The 17,818-nt window shown below is 46.3% G+C and overlaps 1 protein-coding gene across 3 annotated transcripts in view; it reads right to left on the bottom strand.

Annotated features, from left to right (window-relative positions):
• Nucleotides 1-235: 235 nt before the first annotated feature.
• LOC123383581 (butyrophilin-like protein 1) overlaps nt 236-17,818 on the bottom strand; it is a 55,222-nt gene continuing 37,639 nt past the window's right edge. The window contains exons 1-10 of one of the 3 annotated variants that reach the window (XM_045051502.1): nt 14,798-15,971; nt 13,818-13,946; nt 11,083-11,430; nt 6,205-6,486; nt 5,889-6,089; nt 5,629-5,649; nt 5,510-5,536; nt 4,474-4,500; nt 2,019-2,045; nt 236-1,597 (exon numbers count right to left, since the gene is read on the bottom strand). In XM_045051502.1, coding sequence (XP_044907437.1) covers nt 933-1,597; nt 2,019-2,045; nt 4,474-4,500; nt 5,510-5,536; nt 5,629-5,649; nt 5,889-6,089; nt 6,205-6,486; nt 11,083-11,430; nt 13,818-13,902 — 1,683 coding nt within the window. In that variant the 5' untranslated portion in view covers nt 13,903-13,946; nt 14,798-15,971 and the 3' untranslated portion in view covers nt 236-932. Of the gene's footprint in view, nt 1,598-2,018; nt 2,046-4,473; nt 4,501-5,509; nt 5,537-5,628; nt 5,650-5,888; nt 6,090-6,204; nt 6,487-11,082; nt 11,431-13,817; nt 13,947-14,797; nt 15,972-17,818 lie in introns of those variants that run through there. The other 2 variants (XM_045051503.1, XM_045051504.1) reach the window with 2 other exon arrangements.

The raw sequence follows: 17,818 nt of genomic DNA, 5'->3' as shown, positions 1-17,818 counted from the left end.
GAGAGGGAGACACAGAATCTGAAGCAGGCTCCAGGCTCTGAGCTGTCAGCACAGAGCCTGATGTGTGGCTTGAACCCACGAACTGTGAGACCTGAGCTGAAGTTGGACGCTTAACCCACTGAGCCACTCAGGCACTCCACCTTTGGACTTGGAAGTAATGAGAGGCACTACACAGATTCTGGAAACTGTGCTCATAGTCAAAGCTTTCTGAAATTCACCCAGCATCTGAAAATTCTCTTCCTCATTCATATCTTTATTCTGGTAGAAGTTCTCTTCTTTCCAACTGGAGTTGACACACAGGAAGAACCAGACCCTTCTTCTTAATTCCTGAATTAACACAGCACTGGTATTTCACGAATAACAGATATTTCCTAAGGTTGGTAAGATAAGTGTGCTTCCACCATTCCAGAATAGGAGGTATATACAGTAGAATATTAGACTGCTTTCCTCTTGAACATCAATCAGCCATTCATTTCTCCAGAAATTTTTGGATGGCCAATGTCTCTGGTCAGAGTGCACATTTCCCAAAATAGAACTGGTGACCTACTCATAGCCTCTGCGTTCATCTGCACAACTCAAGTTGGATAAAATATACACCATTTAATTCTGCAGAGTCATTCAGCCCTCATCTCCTTCATATCCAAGCAGAATAAAGACTGTATGAAATAATTTTCATTACCAAAAGAAGCACTACTTCTAATAGTTAAAGTCAGCCTACCCTAAACCAGCTCAGTCAACTATTATCTTCTATTGCCTTAGCATAAGGCATGAACTGAGTGTTTTCATAGCCATACCCCAGGAGACTGCATCCAGAGCAAGAGTGCAAGACACCAGGTCATCCAGGACTGACCTCAGAGGCTTTTGTCTCAAGGAATGTGAAGCTCCAGAAAGAGCCACCATAAGGAGTCTGGGACAGTGTAGGGGTCCTATGGTCACATAGCCTCAGGGCCATAGGGGAGTAATGGAGAGTCGGCCCCTGGGAGAGCACCATCAACAGCAGAGCCTGAGCTGAACCCATCCCCTGAGAGGCTTACAGGTTCCTCCAAAGAAGAAGAAGGATTCTTAAGGGGCACAGGGGTCTCTGTAGGCACATCCACCACAGAGCAGATGGTCAGGGACACATCTCCTGACTGAATCATGAAGTATGGAAACAGAGTCCCAGTGGAGGAAGTTAGAGGGAAGGAGAAAAGGTGAGATCCATCAGTCATGTTATAGAAGGAGACATCCCCTTCTTTGAGGTCTAAGAAAACACCCACCCTGTGGGGAACTTCATCACAGATTTCCTGACTCTCAGGGAGGATAAGGGCATATAATTTACCTCCGTACCACCCCAGAACCCAGAACCCCACTTCTGGCAACTCTCTGTACCAGCCTTTCCTCACCACATCTCCCCTACAGACCCCCAGACCCCACTCGCTTCTGTTTCCATTCTTGATCTCCACCTCCCAGTAGCAGCGCCCTGATGTGATGGCCTCCTGGCCCAAGATGCTACAGGATCTTCCGGGGTCCTCAGTTGTGTCCTCCAAGGTCACACTAGTCTGTCCACCAGAGACAGCAAGGTGCGGATGTGCAGACGCTGGATCCAGAGTGACAGACACTGCAGAGAGAGTTGCCAATCATGCAAGACCTTCCCCTGCCCCATAACAAGGGCACACAACCACCACCACCACCCTCAGACACCTAGTTGCATATGGGAAGGGCTAAGCCTCCTGAGATGAGAGTCTTGTGACTCAAGTACACAGCTCTCCAAGCAGGAGAAGTAAGCATAAGGCTGATCTGAGGGTTAGATGGGTCACAGGGAACTTGAGGACTAGTCTGGACTCAAGGACTTAAGGATATCTATTTGGAATCCAATATCAGCCACATCCACTAAGCTCAGCTATGTGACTTTCACTGCCCCATCCCACTACACAACCATTGATGGTGCCAGCATTTGTATCACCACAGCAAGCTAAAGGAGACATCAGAAGCCATGGGTCAGCAGTAGGAGTACCCAGAAAGAATGTGAAGTAACTCACAGGCCTGGAACTTCTCCTTCCGCCAATCTACAAGAGAGCCATATTTCACAAATGTAACAACAAATCAGAGATTTGAGGAGACTGTACATATCAGTGTCGATATCTTTTGGAAAAATCGTTTGGAAACATTCAACTGAAGCATTTATTTCTTTACACACACACACACACACACACACACACACAGCCATCATGCTACAGCCTTCCCATGAAAGACAAGCTATAAAACTTAATACCACTGAGAGGATGGATAACAACCTGAAAAGAAAGCTCTAGACCCAGATTTCACCATCATATTATGCTTTCTCAAGAATCCTTAGCCACACATCTATCCTGAAAGAAGAATTGGGGAGATAAAAAATTCCGAGGCCTCCATTTATTTCTAAAGAATTGATTAAACTGAAGTTGGAGGTTGAATCTAAGCCATGGTAGAGACCATACAACCTGGCAGAGCTGAACTTGGAAGACAACTACAAGCCCTGGGCGAGGAGAATTCAGGACACAGCATCAGAGAAATTGTCCCTAGTCAGAAGGCAATGGAGAGGTTTCAAGGAAGGGAGAGACAGAAGTTCAAGCAGGAAAGACATACATCTAGGGAAAGGACAGACACTATGAACTTGTTTCCCCTTTTTGTGGGTTATTGGGAGGAAAATATCCCTATGTGTAAGGGGAAATCAAAAATATCAGGTCTAGTCATCTGCTTCCCCCCTTAACTGCTCAGAGAGATCAAAATCACCAGGAGAAACCCCACGTAGTAGGTACCCAAATATGGTCATGTCCTAGGCCCCCTTATTCATGACATTGAAAAATTATTTTTCAATTTTTAAATACAATGAGATCAGATATTACTTCACCTCATGCTATGAGCTGATCAATATGCAAATATTGATTCTACTGTAATGGTATCTGTCCTTACAAAATAAAAAGGTATGCAAGGTATACATTAAAACACGTGCACTTCAATCCATCAGAGAAGGGGGAATGCTAAAGGAAGACTATTTGATCCTTATTTTTAATAAATAAATCCCAGGAATCAGTGAGACTCTCTAAGGGGGTTTCCTCACACATCTAGCCCCAGGTCTCCTGCATCCCTGGCTCCCCCTTCTCTGCTCTCATAGTCCATGTCCATGATCATGAACAAAACAGCTGGGACAAACACCCACGCATGCACACACACACACATACACACCCCACACAGGTTCAAAGGACCCAGATTCGTAACTCACACCGGTGCTAAGTGGTGTTCTGGATAATCTTTCACTGCTTTAGGATCCCCCACACCACACTTCTGCCCCAACTGCTACTGATCTCATGATCAGAAGCAAACTCAGTCAGAAAAGTACTTCAAAACTGCTCAAAATACTGTAAGTCTTTTCAGAAATCTCTCTTTATTACTTCTTGTGCACCCAAAAACTTTGCACACCCTCTGTGTACTTTACACTCAAACCACTGTGACTATGATTTGTGGTCTCTCTTCCACCACTCTGAGCTAACCAAAAACTATCCAAGAGGAATCACAGGATTTCTACTCCCTTCTCATCTCCTCTCTTCCTCACTGCTTTTCTTTCCCTGATTTGTTCCCAACTTTTCTCTGGTAAACAATTTTCACTCCTCTAACTTTCTCCTATCATATCTTCACACATTGCCCTGATAAATCAAACCAGTAACAAGCCCATCAGGTAAACATGCAATTCTCCTAAAAGGGAGATAATAGTTGTGAACAATTATAAGTTAAAGTTCTTTCAAAAAAAATTTTTTTAAGTTCTTCCTCTGTTACACAAACATACAAATAAGATTTTGTATATAATTGCAGGTAGCTCTCAGACCCACCACCAGGAGTCCATACATATCCTGGAAGCTCTGGATCTCAGATTCAGAACAGGCAATTTAAAGCAATTACTTTCACAGCAAGCAGGGAAGTTTAGAGGAAGAAACCCAACTTGGACAAGGAGCATGAGGAAACAAATGATGACCACCATTCCAGGAGACCAAACACACACAAACAGGAAAATCAAAAGTAGATCCGCAAGATGTAGGAATTTCAGGGTAAAATGGATTTACAACCAAGGATCCCCTAGGAATACCTGAATTGTAAGCAAGCAAGAATGATATCTGAAATCTTCTAGAGACAGCAATTTCTGGTCTACAATGCCATTACTGTGTTCCAACTGTCCTTATAAATGAGCACTCTTTTGTCACTGCACCAGCAAAAGCATCAGTTGAACAAGGTGTGTTCACATGAAGTTGTTAATCCTAATAGTGACCTACAGTAGAAGACATGTCAGAATAGAGGCAGATCTGTGTTTCCCAGAAGAGTCCCTGAAGTCTTCACAAGGAAATGACAAACATGACAAGGAGAACAGGGACACCCACCCTGTCCTGGTATGGGGTCCACTGACAGAGAAGGGGGAAGAGTTGAGGCTGAAGGGGTAAGGGCACAGAAAACTGAGTTACTCACCTGCATACAACTGCGCCTTCCTCCAGCCTGAAAAGGGACACACTCTAGTGAAATATGAGCCAGAACAAAAATGCTTAGCATTGATCTACTGGCCTTGCCTCCTCTCTGTACTACAGGTGACACTCCAAACGGAGTAGGGAGGCTGGAGAGGAGATATCCTCCTGCAATGTGCAGACAGCAGGGTATTGGAGGAAATTCCCTGGATCACAGGTCAGAAAGCCTGAATTGCAGGCTGAGTTCCACCCCAGCCTGCTGCAGCTGTGTGACCTTTTGCAAAGCCATTTAGTATCCTGTGCCTTAAAAACCTCAAATATTCTTATTCTATCTCCATTCAGTCTTCCTTCTATGAAAATATTTTAGGGAATAAAATACAAATTATTCCATAATTATAAACAGAAATCATTATTACATCCAATGTTTTCCAGCAAAGAGATATTTGGGAAAGAACACAAAAGGGGACATGAATTAAGGACAGGGACGTTAGGTGGGATCTGGGGTAAAAAGGGCCAAACTTTCTCAGAAAACACATCACTGTTCTGGAGCACTGACAGCTAACCCCACCACATTCCCACCCATGGTCTGCCCAGTCCTCTACCCATCACTTTGTGACCAGCACCTCCAGGAACTGGAGAGAAAAGACTCTCCCTGGATGGTGTTATATGGAGGGGACACACTCCTAAACTTAATGACCCCATTTATTTACACAGCTTCTTTACCAAAATCTCAGAGCATCCAGTTTGAATGAGAACTAGTTGCACTGAAGGCTAAAAAGTTAGCAAGATGGTGGGAAGATGAGCACTGGAATAAACCCAAGATGCGTGACAGACTCCAGGGATCACCATCACCCCAGGTTCCCAAGCACTGGGTGGGAAACAGCACCCCAGATAGGGAAAGTCCATGGAGCAGGGTCCTGCCCCCAACCAGCTTCCACTTCTGCCCCAGGGAAGGGTCCGTATGTCTGTGCCTGAAACAAGGAGAAGGGACACCTTAGCTTAGGTAGGACAGGAGACCCAAAGACAACTGGAGAGTCACTCACCACCCAGGTAAATAGATTTCCTCCTGCCTGAAAGACAACACAGGAAACTGGTGAGCTAATAACTAGAGTGTCTCCTACACAGGGAACTCAGAAACTTCTGGGGAAAGAACAGAATTTACCAAGATCTTCTTGGAGTTCATCTGAAAGAGAGTGAAAAATAAGTCTGAACTCCCATCCTTAAGAAAGGAAAGACTGCACCTACAGAACCCATAAAAGGACTTCTTGGTATCCTGAAGATCTAACTCCAGACCCGCCTCTACAGCTCCAGCTGTCCTCTCTGGACATGCTCAGCTACCTGTTTCCAGCCAAGCCCCTTGCTGTCAGCTGTCCTCTGCACCACCTTCCACACTTGCCTGCCTTGGCTCCTGAGCTGCCTTACCTCTGGCCTTCAACGCCTCCTCCTTTGTCTGCCGGGCCTCCTCCTTGTCCCTGTGCAGTCTCTCCCATTCCTGCATCTCCTGCCTCTTTACAGTATGTTCTGTCTTGATGTAATAGGCAGCCCCAAGGAGTGAGAGCATCAGCACCACGAGGCTCACTATGAAAGCTGGCTTCCAGGGAGAGGCCTGGGGGAAGAAGGGCTCTGCGGCCAGCCAGAGACCCCATCAGCGGCACAGACCAGGGCAGCCCAGCCCAACACTCACAGAAGCCCTAGGCCACTCCCTCTGGCCCTGCTGGGAATGGGAAGTAGTGCTGACCTGGGATGAAAATGGCCATCGCCTTCTTCTGGTCCAGGACGGGGTTGAGGACTGAGCAGGTCATGTTCCCTGAAGAGCTGTCCCTCACCACCAGAGCAGACTCCACGCTGAACAGCCCTTCAGTGTCTTGGGCATGGGTCTCAGAGAATGTCAGGAACTTTTCCCCATTAGCAGCTCTCCACTGTATCTGGGGCTTTGGGAACCATCCCGAGGCCGTGCACACCACTCGGACCCCGTCCTCCTCTGGCCCTGTGATGTGCACTTGAGGGACAGAGCCCACACCTGTGAGAGAGAAGCTGGAGAGCACAAGGAGGCCTTCCAGAATCCAGGGATGCCAGCAGAGCCTTCCTCTGCACAACTCTGGTGTAGCATTGCATTCCAGGGCTCCCTGGGGAGTGGTCCCTGCAAGGATTAGAGCAGGGGTCCTGCCACAGGGAACAGAAGGAAGGAGCATGGGGACCTGCAGAGGGCAGGGCTCTTCTCCCATCCATAAAGCTGGGAAGTCCATCACCCAGAGTAACACAAAGGAATTTCGTCCCAAGTTCTTTCCTTCTCTGCTCTTCTCACCTCACACACTCTCCAGGGCATCCGCTAGCACACTCAGTACCCTGTGGTAAATCATTTCCATCCTTGACAACCCTACCTACTTCCTGAGCTCCCCCCGCTAATATCCACATGTTAGCTCTGCCAGGATTCCTCACAGATGCTTCAAACTCAAACCCTGAACTGATTCATATTTGGCTTCTCTGTGATAGGCTGATGATGAAAATATTCCCAATCCTTAAGCCTGTTTCACATCCAGCTCACCTTCTGCCACATATTTTTAATGCCTTCACACTCTGCTTCCGGGTTCCATCATGGGACTTATCTGGGCCACTGAGAGGTCAGGGAATGTGACTCCAGCAGAGTTGGAAAGTACTTGTGCCATTGCCTTGCCCTCTGCCACAGGAAGGACATGCTTGGGCTAGAGCAGTCCTTCCAGCCAAAGCTGTCCTAGATCAGCCAACAGCCCAATGAACTTCACCCGTGTGAGTAAACCTAGTCAAGGTCGACTGTCAGGACAAAATATATTAAAAGGCAGAGGCTTCTTGTCCCTGTTGAAAGTAAGGTCCCTTCCCATCCTTTTCTTATGCCATTTACTTGAGGAAATTTGTGATTGTGGGGGCTTTCTCTCCTCTTTGAAATGTATACACGTCCTTTGCGAAAACTACATAGGCCTTTTGTCAGGGTTGTGATCCAGGTTGTGTTTCTCAAGACCTCAAGCCCTCTTTCTGAACTGTTAACACCAAGGTGGACAGCACCCCTCTCTCCCAGTTACTGGGGGAGTGTAGGAGCCTAACCTCACTGGGGACCAGGGACAAGCGCAAAACCACTTCCTGTCATAAAGATGGGAGAAGTTGTAAAAACAAACTATTTTAACATTTATTTGTCTGGAAAACTCTTCATCTTTCCTTCCATTCTGAATGACAGCCTTGCTGCAGGTTTTTTCCTTTCAGTTACTCTGAATGTATCATGCCACTCCCTCCTGGCCTGACAAGTTTCTGTTGAAATCTCTACCGAGTAACAGGAGGAAGTGTTGAACCACTATATTGCACTATATTGAGCCACTATATAAAACTACATGCTAACTACACTGGAATTTAAAAAACCTTTTTTTCTTTTAAGATTGGAGAATTTGTTTTCCTTGGGATAAAGCCAATCAGCTAACATAGATGGTCACCACAATTACCAAGTACATTTAGGGTGCACTGCCCATGACAAATGATACTGTCAAGTCCATTTACTTGAGGGCTAGTAAGTGTCTATCCAGAGAACATGTATGTAACAAGTTGCGTCTGCATGGCTATAAAAAGGTGAGATTCTTTCTGTCTTTGAAACCCCTTGGTAGATTCTCTGGGATGCACATCACTTACTGGTTAATGCTAATAACATAATAATAATAAACATAATAAAAATGTTTTCTTTCCCTACTACCTTTGTGAAGACGATTTCTGGATTCGGAGACTTTGTCTTTAATTATATTTCCCCTACACTTAAGATGTATGAGTAAGCACCATTAAGATTTGTCAAATACAGCTCAGGTGAGCTGAACTCCCCTAATGCTCAACAGTAAATAAATGGTTGTTACTATGTGCAACTGAGATTTCTGTCTATGTTGCACAGCATTATGACAGCAATCAACAACTAACACAAAATAGCAATACTTCTAAATACTACTACTAAACAACAAATGCCAAAAACACGCAAACAAACAACAATTAAAAAAAAAAAAAAAACCTTGGGAGTCTCCAGTCCCTTCTCTCCAACCCCCAAACTCTTTGTGTCCCCAAATCCACCCACTCAGTTGGGTCTACTTTCCAAACATCTCTGACACTGGAACCCCTTCTCTTCTCCCACCCCACTGCTCTGACATCAATTCAGGGAACCATCCTCCCCACCCTGTAACTACATGTCTTTCTCCAGTCTTGCTCACCTTCTATGTACCCTCTCTCACAGCTGTCAAGGCAAACTTCCTCCCAAAAACACCTCCCTTCACTGCTCTGTTTAAAATTTCTTCAGCTCTTCCTCCCAACTCTGTAATACACCACACAAAGCCTTCTATGGTCTGGCATTGCCCCTAACGTCTTCTTCCCAAGTTCTCCCACCCGGGCCACTCCAGCCCCAGGACTATTTGGTTAACTGTTGAACTGCTCGTAACCACAATCACCATGCTCTCTGTGCCCTTCATCATCCACCAGGGTTCTTTGGAACACTTTCTGGATTGACTCAAGTACCTGCTCAAGTGTGTACTCCTCATGCACTGTTCAAGATCAATCCCTTCTCTCTGCCCGTGGACTAGGATTGTCACTTCTCACCAACCTCCCATCCACCTGTCTCACCAACCACATGGCTTCCTTGTCTGCCGAGACACACCAGCCACACTCCAACCTTGGTTGTTTCACATGAGTATTCCTCTGCTTGGAACTCTCACCCCCAGATACCCACTTAGCTAAGTCTCTACTCACCACCATCTAACATCCTCTATAACCCATCTGTCTGTCTATTTACTGTCTTTAACATAAACTCTGCAGGACAGGGATCTCTATTTGGCTCACTGATGTATTCAGGTGCCCAGAGGGGACCTGGCACTTAGTAGGGATTCTATATATCTTAAAAGGGTATAAAGAATTAAGTGGGTTGGGAATGCAAGCTGGTGCAGCCACTCTGGAAAACACTATGAAGCTTCCTCAAAAAAACTACAAAAGAAGTACCTTATGACCCAGCCATTGAACTACTAGGCATTTATCCAAGGGTACAGGTATGCTGTTTTGAAGGGACACATGCACCCCCATGTTTATAGCAGCACTATCAACATTAGCCAAAGTATGGAAAGAGCCCAACTGTCCATCGATGGATGAATGGATAAAGAAGAGGTGGTATATATATACAATGGAGTATTACTCGGCAATCAAAAAGAATGAAATCTTGCCATCTGCAAGTACGTGGATGGAACTAGAGGGTATTATGCTAAGTGAAATTAGTCAGTCAGAGAAAGACAAAAATCATATCATTTCACTCGTATGAGGATTTTAAGAGACAAAACAGATGAACATAAAGGAAAGGAAACAAAAATAATATAAAAACAGGGAGGGGGACAAAACAGAAGAGACTCATAAATATGGAGAACAAACTGAGGGTTACTGGAAGGGTTGAAGGAGGGGAGTGGGCTAAATGGGTAAGGGGCACTAAAGAATCTACTCCTGAAATCATTATTGTACTATATGCTAACTAATTTGGATGTAAATGTTAAAAAAATAAAAAATTAAGGGGCGCCTGGGTGGTTTGGTCGGTTGGGCGGCCGACTTCGGCTCAGGTCATGATCTCACGGTCCGTGAGTTCGAGCCCCGCGTCGGGCTCTGGGCTGACCGCTCAGAGCCTGGAGCCTGTTTCGGATTCTGTGTCTCCCTCTCCCTCTGCCCCTCCCCTGTTCATGCTCTGTCTCTCTCTGTCTCAAAGATAAATAAACTTTAAAAAATTTTAAAAAAAATAAAATTAAATTAAATTAAAAATTAAAAATTAAATAAATTAAATAAATAAATAAAGTACAGGTGTGGGAAAAAAAAGATACTGGTTTATTGTTAGGACAGACAAATTAATGCAAAAATGGGGGCAAGGGGTGTTGAGTAACAGATAATTAGCCAGTCCTCATAGGAAAAATTTTAAAAGAATGTACTCAAGAACTTGCATGCATTGATGACAGAGTTGTACATGAAAAGAAATATTTCTGATTTACTTTTCATCAATTTAACAAAAATGTGATTTTATACTCGAGTCATATTACTTTCTTTTAGGAAAGAAAACTTAAAGATAAACTGATGTTTGGGGCACCTGGGTGGCTCAGTCGGTTCAGCGTCCAACTTCAGCTCATGTCATGATCTCGCAGCTCGTGAGTTCGAGCCCCGTGTCGGGCTCTTTGCTGACAGCTCAGAGCCTGGAGCCTGCTTCAGATTCTGTGTCTCCCTCTCTCTCTGACCCAACTCACTCGCATTCTGTCTCTGTCTCTCTCAAAAATAAATAAACGTTAAAAAAAAGAAATAAACTGATGATTTTTCTAACAACAAAAAAAAAGAATTAAGTGAGTGATGGGCATTGAGGAGGGCACCTGTTGGGATGAGCACTGGGTGTTGTGTGGAAACCAATTAGACAATAAATTATATAATAAATAAATAAATGAACATTAAAAATAAAAAAAAGAATTATAAGAATTCCTATTAAACTAAGCAATAAGTGAAAATCACTCCTTTCCTCGTCTCTAAAATGAGGGGACTGATTCACTTGGCCCCTGAGGTCCCTCCCCACTCCAACACTCAGAACACTAAATATAGATCAACCACTCACCTGCCACCTTCAGCTCCAAACTGGCCTTTTCATAGAAACTTCCCTTTCTGAAGAAGCAGGTATACAGCCCATTGTCGGAAGCCTGGACCTTGTGGATACGCACAGTGGCCTCCCCCTGGCTGAGGAAGTCCTTCACCAGCGAGGTCCGCCCTGTGTACTGAGCCAGCTGCTCTTCTTTCTGTTCCTGCTGGTTTTCATAGATGAACACTGCCTCTGAGAACTTGGAGCGGAACCACCGCAGCTCCATGTTATCCACATCCATGGCTGGGGACACATGACAGGGCAGCGTGACGTTCCCACCCAGCACTGCCACAATGGGGTCCGAGGGGCCAATCACCACAAACTCCTCTGTGGACACAGACACAGGAGTGAGAAAGTGGAGAGACACAGGTAGGGAGGCATGGAACACATACTGTCAGGTGGGGGGCCCAGGCAGGCAGGGGTGAGTAGCAGGTGGGAGGCTCTGACCTGATAGACTGAGCTGTGACCACTCTGAATTGGCACAAGATCATCTTACCACACCTTTGAAACCCGGAAATGATATCAAAGAGACTCCCTCAGCAGCCTGTGTTCCCAGTTTCCAGCCCTCCATGAAGGACTCTCTAACTCAGGGTTTCTAACCTTCCACAAGCATTACAATCACCAGGAAGGCTTGTAAAACACTGACAGCTGGGCTCCACCCCCAGAGCTTCTGGCTCAGTACATCTGGGGTGGATCCAACGATGCACATTTCTAAGGGGTTCCCAGGGATGCTGAGACTGATGTTCCAGGGACCATACTCTGCAATCACAGCTCCAGCTTGGCTCCTCTTAGAACAGGACTGAAAACTGACTGAAGTTTATTATTTCTGCCCATGTGTTTCTCCTCTGCTGAATTACATGTGCATTAAAAACTAGAGCCCACAGTTATTTCCATTAAAACCTGCCCTCACTCCATCACACAAGCACCCAAATCACCACCACGTTTCACAGGCCTTGGTCTTCTGAGACCTGGTGGACACGTCACGACATGACACTTCTGCAGAAAGAACCCTGTTGGATCGCCAAAGAGTGACTTCTCATCTCCTGTGCTACTCAACTTTGGCTGAGTCACTATCCGTCTCACCTGAGGAATGACAGTGACTAGTCTCCCTGGGACTATCCTCTTCCCGGCCCCATTTGTGTGACCCTTTTAACCTGCAAGTAAAACCAGGTCCCCTCTCTATCCAAGCCCTCCAATGCCTCTCTGGTTCCCGAAGTGACCTGCAAGCCCAATAAGGATGATCCCTCAGTGCTCTCTCACATCCAACTCTTGTTTCTCTTTCTTGCTCACTCTGTTCCACCCAACACGTGCCTCCTCTGCTCCTTCAACACCCAGGCACACTGCCTGCTTTGCTCTGGCTGCTCCCCACTCTGGAAACCCTCTTTCCATGGGGATCCGGACAGGATGGTACTCCACATCTTCATTCCCATCTCACTGCCTACACCGACCACCTTATGGAGCACTGCTGCCCGCCCACACACCCTCCTGCACCACTGACTGCCCACCCTGCTCTACTTCCTTCTCCCATACTGTCCACTCCTCTAACAGACATAGATTCCATGGAGTTGAGGTAGTTAGTACTCGCTGTCTCCTGCCAGAATGTAAGCTCTGTGGAGACAGGGACTCTGGTGTGTACATAGATCAGCACCTTACACAAACTTCATACCCTGTAAATATTTATGGAATGTAATGAATTAATAACCGAATAACTACTTAGATACCAATAGAGCCAGCAAATAAAAAATAAAAGAAATTTATTTTCACACTTTTCATAGTGAAATTCACATTTTTTTTTACTTTGTAAGACATAAACTCCTCTTTGGACAACTGTCTTGGTCCCCTTCCCTTATTTTATGATCCTGGGACTCTTCCTTTTTTTTTTACTGTATTTATTTACATTCAAATTAGTTAACATACAGTGTAGTATTGGTTTCAAGAGTAGGACCCAGTGATTCATCACTTGCATATGACACCCAGTGCTCATCCCAACAAGTGCCCTCCTTAATGCCCATCACACATTTAGCCCATCCCCTACCCACCTCTCCTCTAGCAGTCCTCAGTTTGTTCTCTGTACTTAAGAGTCTCTAATGGTTTGCCTCCCTCTCTGTTTTTATCTTACTTTGCATTCCCCTCTGCTGTTTTGTTTCTTAAATTCTACAGATGAGTGAAATCATATGGTATTTGTCTCTCTCGGACTCATCTCACTTAGCATAACACCCTCAAGTTCCATCCACATTGTTGCAAATGGCAAGATATCATTCTTTTTGCTCACCGAGTAGTATTCCATTGTACATCTATACTGTTTCTTATTTATCTATTAATCAGTCAATGGACATTTGGGCTCTTTCCAATACTTTGGCTATTGTTGATAGTGCTGTTATAAACATTGGGGTGTGTGTGCCCCTTTTAATCAGTACATTGGTTTCCTTTGGATAAATACCTAGTAGTGCAATTGCTGAGTTGTAGGGTGGTTTTATTGTTAATGTTTTGAGGAACCTCCATACTGTCTTCTAGAGTGGCTGCACCATGTTGCATTTGGTTCTGGGACTCTTCTTAAATATTTAATTATACCTAGTGGTTGGGGGACCACCAGAACTATCCAACAGCCAGGGCCTCCACCAAGAACCATCTGTCCTGATGGAGACACAGCAGGGCTCCCAGAGGCTCTTGCCCACCCAAGGGAGATGCAGGAAGGGGGATGGGGACACACTTACCTGCAGACCCCCCAGCAGGCAACTGGAAGAAGAGAAGCAGGGAGGTGAGACGGGAGAGCAAAGAGCCTCTGCGGCAATCCTCCATTTCCTCAGGGCTGGGGAGACACACGGCAGGAGGCAGGAGAACACCTACAGAGATGAGGAGAGCCAACCCACAGCTCTGGGCCTCAGAACAGACAGAAGGGCTCAAGGCTGATAATAATCCCCAGAACAAGAAGAGTTTTTGCTACTAGTCATTATGCTGATGGGGCTGGGGGCCCCAGGACAAAGGATGCTCAGGACAAAGCAACTGGCCTTACTCCCAACAGAGGGCTCCATCAATTCCCCATGAAAAGTTGACCCTCATCCTCTATATCTCTGAGGACTTTCTGACCCAAGAGAAAGGAATCCAGGAGGGGGCTGCCTGGGTAGCTTAGTCGGTTAAATAGCTGACCCTTAATTCCAGCTCAGGTCTTGATCTCAAGTCATGAGTTCAAGCCCCACGTTGGCACAGCGTGTGAAGCCTACTTAAAAAAAAAAAATAAATAAGAGGATCCCAGGAGAGAGAGAGCACAGAAATGATAAAATGTGTCCTGGTCAGACAAAAAAGAGCTTCAAACCACCTACTGCTGGGTGGAGTGGGGGTCCGGCAGCAAATAGTACTGAGAAGAACAGATGCTGGAGGTGACTACTGACTTCTCCAGATTCAGCCACTCTCTAGGCAACCACCTTAGGCTAGTTTCTTGACCTTTTCTGCCCCAGCTTCCTCAATGTCAAATGGGGATAGTAACGGGATCTCACCCCAAGATACAAGGATGTAGTGCTACACAAATGTCAGTAAGTGAATGAAGTGCAGGCATCACTGTATTTGTCCTGGGTCTTCTCAGAGCCTCATTATTACCCAGCACCACCACCCTCACCACAATCTCAGCCACTTTCTCAAAGCCAGCTGCTCCCACCTTTCCTTTTATTGGCAAAAAGCGTCTTCAGAACCAACTTACCTGCTTAGAAAGCTGAGACTTCTGGAATGTCTCTAACTCAGTAGTGTGAGATCTCAGCAGACCCCAAATCTGCTCTCAGAGATTGCACTTGCAGTTAGCTGCTCTGAGCCCCAAACCCTGCTTTCAATTCCAACGTTGGGTGCCATAGGGTCTTCTTGCCTGAGAGGCAGGTGGTTCCCAGATGAGTGGGGAAGCAGAACCTGAACAGGTTGCAGGAGTCTGAGCCAAAACAGGGTCCTGGGCCCCCACTAAGCACTCCCAAACAGGAGAATCCACCCTTCTCTGACTCCTGCACCATTTGAAAGTGAAAGCTTACAAAAAACAATCCCAGCAGACTCTGCCCTGCCCTCTGGATGGTGCACCCCAGTTATCAGTAAGGAAGCAACGTGATCAGAGCCACAGAAACAGGGCAGGTACAGGTCCACTGACCCACCCTGCAGGGAGTCACACAGAGGGACAGACTCAGCAATAGTTTGATGAACAACTGCTACTCTCCAGCTTGGCTAACTTCTAAACCATAAGCAGAGAGTGTGTATGGCACAGCCAAGACTAATACCTAGCCCTATGCATGGCTGTTCACTACTGAGACTACTCATGACAGTTGGTGAATACCATCAGGCAAGAGTCTTTGAAAAGCCCCTGGTGTAGCTGCTTTGCTTTTCTTCACCCGGAGACCACATAGGTGTGGCAACAGAGAGGTTACTACTGGGCATCAGGAGCTTCCAGGACCAGTTCCAGGACTCTGGCCCTGCCCAAGCTGAATGGGCAGCACCCTGTGGCTTGTTAGTATTTTACAAGTATGCATGGCCTGGATACACCATTCAGTCCCCTCCCTGCCAGGCTGCAGTGTGCTCTAGGAAAGATGGATGTTATGGTCTCTGAAGGAAAACCCTGGAGCACTGGGGCTTCCTCCAGCCCCTCCCTACCTGTATGTTCCCATCTCAGCAGGACACCTTGGTTCACTCAGTTACATCTGCCAGAAACTGGAGGGTCATTCCACTACACAGTCCATGTTCCCACCCAGTCTACCTCCAATGCACCAGAAATGTTCAAGACTTTTCTCAAATCCATATCCGTGGCCAGTACCTAGTTCCTGGCCACCCCCATTTCTCCCCCTGGCCCAAGCAGGGTGTCCCTGCTTCCCCATGAGTGTCCCCTGCCCACCTCCAGCCTGACCTCCTCAAGTTCATTTTCCTTCCAAGGTCATGATCCTCTCAAGTCAGATCTGCCTTATCTGTTCAAGGGATCCTCCTATAAACCTCTTGTCTGTGATTCCCAGGGCACAGCTTCCTCTCTGACCTCTTTCCATCACTCTGCCAGTTGTCCCTCACTGGCCTGAGTGAGTTCCTCCAGTGAGTTCCATCGTTCCGAAGCCTCGGGCCTTCTCACAAGTCATTGTATCATCTTGCTCTCTCATTCTCTCTCTCTCTCTCTCTCTCTCTCTCTCTCTCTCTCTCTCATCCCCCAAACTCCTTAACGTCTCAGTCTTGCCTAATGTGACCTTCCTCAGAGGAACCCTCGCCCACCTGCTCATCCCCATACGTGCCCCATACACGTGCTTGTTGGAGTTTTACCGGCACCCTGTCCTCCAGCACAGCTCTGACATTGGTTCTTCTGTGGAATGTCTGTGGCATCCACAAAGGGAGGCACTGTCTGCCCTGCTCACATGCCCAGGACACAGTAAACAATAAACTTTGCTTGAGCTCATTTGCAGAGGACTCACTGCAGCAGCCCATTGGCTACTCAGCTTTGTCCAAATTTGGAAAACATTTCATTCCACTGAGAAACACAAAGACGGTTAACTCTGACCTAAACAAGTCAGCCCAGCCCCTCGGTGGTACAACCCCACCATCTTTCCTGCTCCTTTTTTCTTCCTGCCCCAAATATATACGCTTCACCGAAACATCCCCAGGCTAGAAACTCAGATTCAACCACCTTTGCTTACTCCCTCAAGCCTGCCCAGTGCTCGGGTGTTCATGAGTTAAGTGACTGGTGTTAAGACACTAGCTTGGGCTACAGCTTCCCTGGTCACATTTCTGCCAGGTTGTTGTCATTTATCTTCATTCTACACGAGAGGAAACCAAATCTCTCAGAGTTTTGCAACCACACACCCAGCAAAGCCTCACCCAGCCTGCATTCACTCTTGATTGTTCTGAATAATTCACTGGATTTGTTTTCATGAAACAAGGCCTGACTGGCTCATGGTGCATGGGCTTGATAGTTTTCTGCCTAGATGTCTGGTCTGAGATATGAAAACTCTGCACAAATCCAAGACCTCTGGATATATCTGAACACATCCCAGGTTGTCATCCGCAAAGGTCTATTCTGCCAATATCCACTTAGACTTGGGACTATTGGGAAAATGTACCTTAACGGAAAAATAACAAATGAGGGGAGGCTGGGTGACTCAGTCCATTAAGCATTTGACTCTTGATTTTGGCTCAGGTCACCATCTCACAGTTTGTGGGATCAAGTCCCTTGTCGGGCTCTGTGCTGAGAGTGGAGCCTGCTTGGGATTCTTTCTCTCCCTCTCTTTTTGTCTCTCACCCACTCACGTGGGTGCACACACTCACTCTCTCTCAAAAATAAATAAACTTTTAAAAAGTCAATATTTTTTTTAAAAAAAAGAAAGAAAAATAACAAATGAGATAAGGACCAATATCAGCTTCCAGGTCCACCCCCCCATCCATGCCACCACCAATCCCTGCCCAACGGGGAGACTCCTCAAAGCCTAAGAGACATTAGGGGAATTTGATGAAAAGACTGTGGGAAGAATTTGACTGAGTTCCTACCAAGTGCCAGGAACTGGGCTACACAAGTTGTATTTATGACACTTCATTTTCATACATGCACACAGAGATGAAGGAAGACATGAGTCCTGCCCTCTATTAACCTTTAATCCAGGAACTTCCTAGAGGAGGGAAGGCTGGACCTGCAAGGTGCACCACTCCTTACTGCACCACATGACCCAGTCCACGAGCCCAGCCCAGCCCCTAGCTCCACACAGCTCTGGGTGAAAGA

This window comes from Felis catus, assembly GCF_018350175.1.
Source record: "Felis catus isolate Fca126 chromosome B2 unlocalized genomic scaffold, F.catus_Fca126_mat1.0 chrB2_random_Un_scaffold_44, whole genome shotgun sequence".
NCBI lineage: Eukaryota > Metazoa > Chordata > Mammalia > Carnivora > Felidae > Felis > Felis catus.
Note: the sequence above shows the minus strand (reverse complement) of the source record. Positions and strands in the feature narration are given on the sequence as shown.